General features: G+C 42.7%; 1 protein-coding gene across 1 annotated transcript in view; it reads right to left on the reverse strand.

Moving 5' to 3' along the window:
• Positions 1 to 4,729, reverse strand: part of ITPRID1 (ITPR interacting domain containing 1) — a 78,860-nt gene extending 74,131 nt beyond the window's left edge. The window contains 1 exon segment of the mRNA XM_066353858.1: positions 4,628 to 4,729. Coding sequence (XP_066209955.1) covers positions 4,628 to 4,635 — 8 coding nt within the window. The 5' untranslated portion in view covers positions 4,636 to 4,729.
• Positions 4,730 to 6,000: the final 1,271 nt, after the last annotated feature.

Consider the following 6,000-nt stretch of genomic DNA (forward strand, 5'->3'; position numbering starts at 1 on the left):
ACTGTTCTCACTCTATACAGGAGAAAAATGTTCATCCAGGGGCATAAAAAAAGGGCTTCTAAGGGGAAGTATTGGCTCTGGCTTTTAATGATGAGATAATCAATAGGCAAACATTCCAGACAAGGGGATTAAAAACATGCCAGCAATTATGGCATTAATTTCACCAAAGGGCTATTAAGCAGTGGCTTTGCAACAATGAAACAGATGTTCTTCAAGATTAGCTTACAGAAATCACAAGTCATCTTAACTGATGGTACAATGATTAATTTTGTATATCCACTTGGCTGGTCCAGGGGGTGCCCAGATATCTGGCTCATTGCTACTTCTGGGTATGTCTATGATGATGCTTCCAGAAGAGATTAGCATTTGACCTAATAGACTGAGTAAAAGAGATTGTTCACCCCAACGTGGATGGGCATCATCTGTCTGTTGAGGTCCTGAATGGAGGAACAAGGGGAAGGGAACATTCTCTTTTCTCCGCCTCACTGAGTGAGTTGGGACGTCAATCACTCCCTGCTCTGAAACTGGGATTTATGTCACTGATACTCCTGGTTCTCAGCTTTGGACTCAAACTGGAATACACCACCAGCTTTCCTGGGTCTCCAGCCTGCATACGGCAGGTCATGGAACTTCTCATGTCCCATAATTATGTGAACCAATTCCTTATAATAAATCTATAGACAGATAAATAGATGTAGATACAGATATTTCTTTCTCTGCCTCTGTCTTCCTCTTGCTCTCTTTCTCTCTCTATCTAGATATATATATATATAATAGATATAGATATATTCTATTTCATTTCTCTGGAGAAGCCTGACCAATGTAGATAGTGATTTCTCTTAAGAATTCTTTTAGCTGAACTCCTATACACCTCCCTTCCATACACTTTTCCTAATGCCTTTCAAAAATGACTGGTCAGGAAAGGTGGGTTGGGGATCAGGGTGAAAAAAAGTGAAGGGATTAAGCAAAGAAGAAAAGAACTCGTAGACACAGAGAACAGTGTCATATACATCATTATATAATAAAAACAGTGTCATGTTTTAATTTAATAGGAAAGGACCATGATGGTAAAATTCTTAATTAGACAAACAAGAAAGTATTCTGGCCAAGAACAGGAGGAACTATCTGGTAGTGAGGAGAAGAAAACAAGACAGAAGCCAGCTCCTGTGTCTGAATCCCCGTTGCAACTGCACAACTTCTTACTCCTCTGACAACAGAGATGTCGCCCACCTTCCCTTCCCACCATGATAATATGATAATAACAATAAAATCTCAGAGAACGTGGAGAAGGGAACAGATACTATTTCTGGGTAAGTGGTTACAAGAAACTGTTATGATATTACCACTTTGTCTCGATTGATTATGTCGGGAAGACAAAGCTCGTCCTGGATAAAAATCCACGTATGCAGGAATACGTGATTGATGCATTGTTGAAAAGTTTCCTTCCTTAAGGCAGGTAGACTTTGCATTATTTCCTACAATTGTATGTGAACCTACAATTATTCCTAAATTTAAAAAATAATTTAAGAAAACAAAATACAAAACAAGAGTTGTAAATAATTCATCACAATAAATTTTAATAGTATTAAGGACTGAACATGAAAAAATGAAACAGGTCCTGGCTGGTTGGTTGGCTCAGTGGTAGAGCGTTGGCCTGGAGTGTAAATGTCCTGGGTTTGATTCTTAGTCAGGGCACACAGGAGAAGCACCCATCTGCTTCTTCCCCCTTCCCCCTTCTCTCTCTCTCTTCCCCTCCTGCAGCCATATCTTGATTGGAGCAAGTTGGCCCTGGGCACTGAGGATAGCTCCATGGCCTCCCACTCAGGTGCTAAGAAGAGCTCGATCATTGAGCAATGGAGCAATGACCCAGATGGGCAAAGCATCGCCCCCTAGTGGGCTCGCTGGGTGGATCCCCGTTGGGGCACATGTGGGAGTCTGTCTCTGCATCCCCTCCTCTCAGTGAATAAAAAAAAAGAAAAAGAAAAAAATGAAATAAAAATAATCCTAGAATAAAATATTGATGAACACCTCTCTAATCTTGAGGAGGTAAATGCCTGTAGAGAAAGGACACTTGAAGGCAAAGAAGAAAAATCACAATGACTTTAACCAGACCAGATCAAATTCACTGTGGCAAGATGACATGTCAAAAAATTAAAAATAAAAATAAATGCAGAAATATTTGTGGTCTATGGAACAGTAATCTTCATACCCTGAATGTATGACATGCAGTTACAAATGAGTAAGAAAAAGATGCCTAGAAGTAGAAGCAATGTACTGATCAGGAAATTCAAAAATAGGAAATCTATGAAGAACTAAAAAATGTAAATGTAATGAACCTGATTAATATTCAAGGAATGAAAATTAAAAAAAAAAACCCAAAACAATAAATTACCGTGTTCTGTTTCTGACAGAAATTCATTACAGTGCAAACACCTAGAAGGTGAAAGATCGACACTAATCAGTGTTTGCAGAAATATTAATTAGTGAAATCTTCCCGGGAAGAAGAGGTAATGGTTACTAATGTCTAAAAGGTACAGACTATGGGGAGAAGAAAAGTTATTTTTTTTTTACTTTTTATTTTTTTACTTCTTATTTACTGATTTGAGAGAGAGGAAGGGAGAAAGAAGAGAGAAACATCAACCTGTTGTTCCACTTATTCACAAATCCATTCATTTATTTTTTTTTAATTATTTTTCTTTTTTTTCGTTTTTTTTTTTTAATTTTATTTATTCATTTTAGAGAGGAGAGAGAGAGAGACAGAGAGAGAAGGTGGGGAGGAGCTGGAAGCATCAACTCCCATATATGCCTTGACCAGACAAGCCCAGGGTTTTGAACCAGGGACCTCAGCATTTCCAGGTCGATGCTTTATCCACTGCGCCACCACAGGTCAGGCCATTTATTTTTTTATGTGCCCTGACCAGGGGCCAAAACTGCAACCTTGGCATATTAGGACAAGGTTCTAACCAACTGAGCTACCCAGCCAGGTCAGGAAAAATATTTTTTTTTTAGAGGAGAATGTCATGAATAGTGGTAAAAGGAAGGATGAAGTTGGAAAGTTATCAACTGAAATATATCATAGTAATAAACAATTTCAGTAATTAGTTTCAAAAATGAGTTGATGAAAGTTGTCTGAGGAACAGGAAATTTAGATTTTCTCAAAATATCGCCTTAAGAACTACAAAGGGAAAAATAGTAACCTCTCAGTGGCTAGACTCAGCAGACACTGTACTAACCAAGCGGCCCGTGTTCACATCTCGGGTAACGGGGCATAGCAACATCATGCTCCTCCTCATCTGCTACAGATTCTCAACAGGCCTGGACCACGCGCTGAGAAGATGGGCAGTGCTTGCCAGCTTTTTGGACACTCAGAGCACCTCTGCACCCAACTCCCCGAGGGCTCCCTCTAGAGTCCTGGAAGAGCCTGCTCTGGGAGATGACCAGCCCTGGGGTTCCCTTAGCCTAGCTCTATGGACCAGCCCCCAAGAGACAAGGGCATCAATTTCTCCCAGCGCACAGGAAACCCACATGGGCACACTGGAAGAGAAGCTATGAGCAAGGCTAGTCAGGCAGCAATCTCTTGTCAAAGCTACCAAACAGGCATAATTCCATCATAAAATCATGATCATCATCGATTTCAGTATCTGGTTGGGAAACGAATACAAAGTCTCACGTTAACACGATGAGGCAGGTCTCACTGAATTCTGAACGCGTTCATTATTTTGACTCTCCTTCCTTCTTTTAATAAAGGTTTTAGCCCCAGTATTAAATCATCCCCTAATATGGTATGTAAGACAGTAATAATTAGGTGGTTTATCAATGGAAAATTATCGTGCAAGGTTTATAGTGAGAAAAGTGGATGCTCTTTTATTCTTTTAAAACCTTCTCCAGTTTTCATCCCTCAACCCAGTTGCCTGGTCCAGCAACTAAAAATACAGAACATGGAGTTGCATTTGAATTTCAGATCAGAGGCAAATAATTTTTAGCATAAGTATGGCCCATTATTTGGAACATCTGTTTGGCAAAAAAAATATTGATGCTCAACTCACATTCAAATGTAAGTGGCAGGCCTACCTCTGAGTCCACTGCTCCACTCTTCAACAGGAGTCCTCACCTCGAGGGCAGGTTCCACTTGTACCAAAAAATTCTCCCGTGGCCCCAGCACCTGGAGCTCAGTTTTCATATTTAGTAAATTCACTGATTAGTTCAAAACCACCATGTTGAACTGTTCCGCTTCATTTTAATGATGAGACCTCGTCAGAGGGTAAGGAAAAAAGCCATCAGTGGACACGACACAAAAGCCCCATGCTACAAAGACTAGCGACAAAAGGCAGCGAAATGTAATTCCTGCATCTCGCTCCAGAAACCTGCTTGAAGTAGTAGTACTCACAGTGCAGGGGAATTAAGCAGACAATTCCAAGCCCAGAGCGTCCCCATTTCCTGTATGTTAGACCTTTCCAATTTAATGGCAGCCACCCTGGGAGTCGCGGGGCATCTGAAATCATCCAGGCCAGAATCCACACAATTAGATGCTTACCTTATTGCTAATAGTCTTTCTTTCTAGGAACCACCCGGTCACACAACAGCAGGTAAAAAAAAAAAAAAAAGTTTCAGAACATACCAGAGCTACCCTTTCATTCCAATTGAGAGAAAATGAGAACAGAGACCCGATATCCGCTCCCTCCACAGGCTGGGAACAAGCAAATGATAAGAGTTGCTACCCTGGAGCGGAGGTGTCTCAGCAGAGAAGTGGCCCTTGGAGCTGGTGCTCACAATCTGTCTGCAGAGGTCCTGGATGCCTTCCGGTTCCCTGGAAGCTAACACACCCAAAAAGTCCTTGTGACCACAGGGCTGTGACCCAGGCTTCCATCTGCTCTTACTTAAAAGTTAGTCATAGAAAGCCAGGCCAGTCTGCTCGCCAGAATCCACGGTCAAGGTGAGGATAAAGACACACAGCGATTCTCTCCACAGGCCTTCTAAAGAAAGCAAGCCAGCAGCAGTGAGGAAGCAGCGAGAGACGGCGGAAGTCATGAGGAACCAGACCTGGACTCAGAGGAAGAGGCTGTGGGAACTAATACAATGGTTCCGGTGGTGTTTTTATCCCTGTGAACCCTTCTGCTTTTTCTTGAATGCCCTTTGACCTAGTGGCTATGGCCTCAGCTCTGGAGGCGGGACTGAGAGGTACTCTGCTGGAGGAAGTGGAGCCAACTTGTCCACTGTTCGGTTACCATGGTTACGATACTGCGCCGTTACCAGCCCCGACGATTTGCATTGCAAACCATTCCTGGAACCGAGGACAGTAGAACCTGATATTCTCAGTGGAGAGATTCAGTTCTCAGGAACTTCTGGAAAGTTCACAGGGAGCAAAACAAAAAAACACATACACATTCTCCCAAACACGCACAGAAGGGGGCTAGACGGCAGGGGCCGTCCTTCAGTCCTGCCCTCCGTGAAGTTTCCGTGTCAGTGAAATATTCGAGTCGAAAGATTCAGACAATTTCACTTCAGACAGGTAAAGAAGCACACTGCCAACCTCATTTTTATTTTTAAAGCATTAATCTTCACAGTCACATTCAGCACGTGTCCTTGTACAGGACATGACACTACATCACCACCTGATGACTGTGATATCCTTGAGTCACATGTGAAAGCAGTACCCTTCACTTTGACACACTGCATTACCAGAACTTCAAGTGATGGAAAAGACCCTGTTGCATTTTGAATTATATTTAAAGCAAAACAAACAGGAAGCCCAATACATAAAAGGGAAGTGCTGAGCTTGCCTTCAAGGGGAGTGGGAGACACGGGCCTGACCAGATCTTCCCTCTCCCTCTGTGACAGTTGCTGAGGGTCCTGTGCAGGACCCCTGGGCTCAGTAAGCAGGGACCAGGGCTGACCCTATCCTGGGGTATTCCCTGCTTGGCAGGATTTCTCCTACCTCCGCCACCAGTATCTGAGACCTGTACTCTCAGAAGCCTGGGAGCGGCCGCAGCCCTGAGAACA

The sequence above is a fragment of the Saccopteryx leptura genome, chromosome 12 (assembly GCF_036850995.1).
Source record: "Saccopteryx leptura isolate mSacLep1 chromosome 12, mSacLep1_pri_phased_curated, whole genome shotgun sequence".
Classification (NCBI taxonomy): Eukaryota; Metazoa; Chordata; class Mammalia; order Chiroptera; family Emballonuridae; genus Saccopteryx; species Saccopteryx leptura.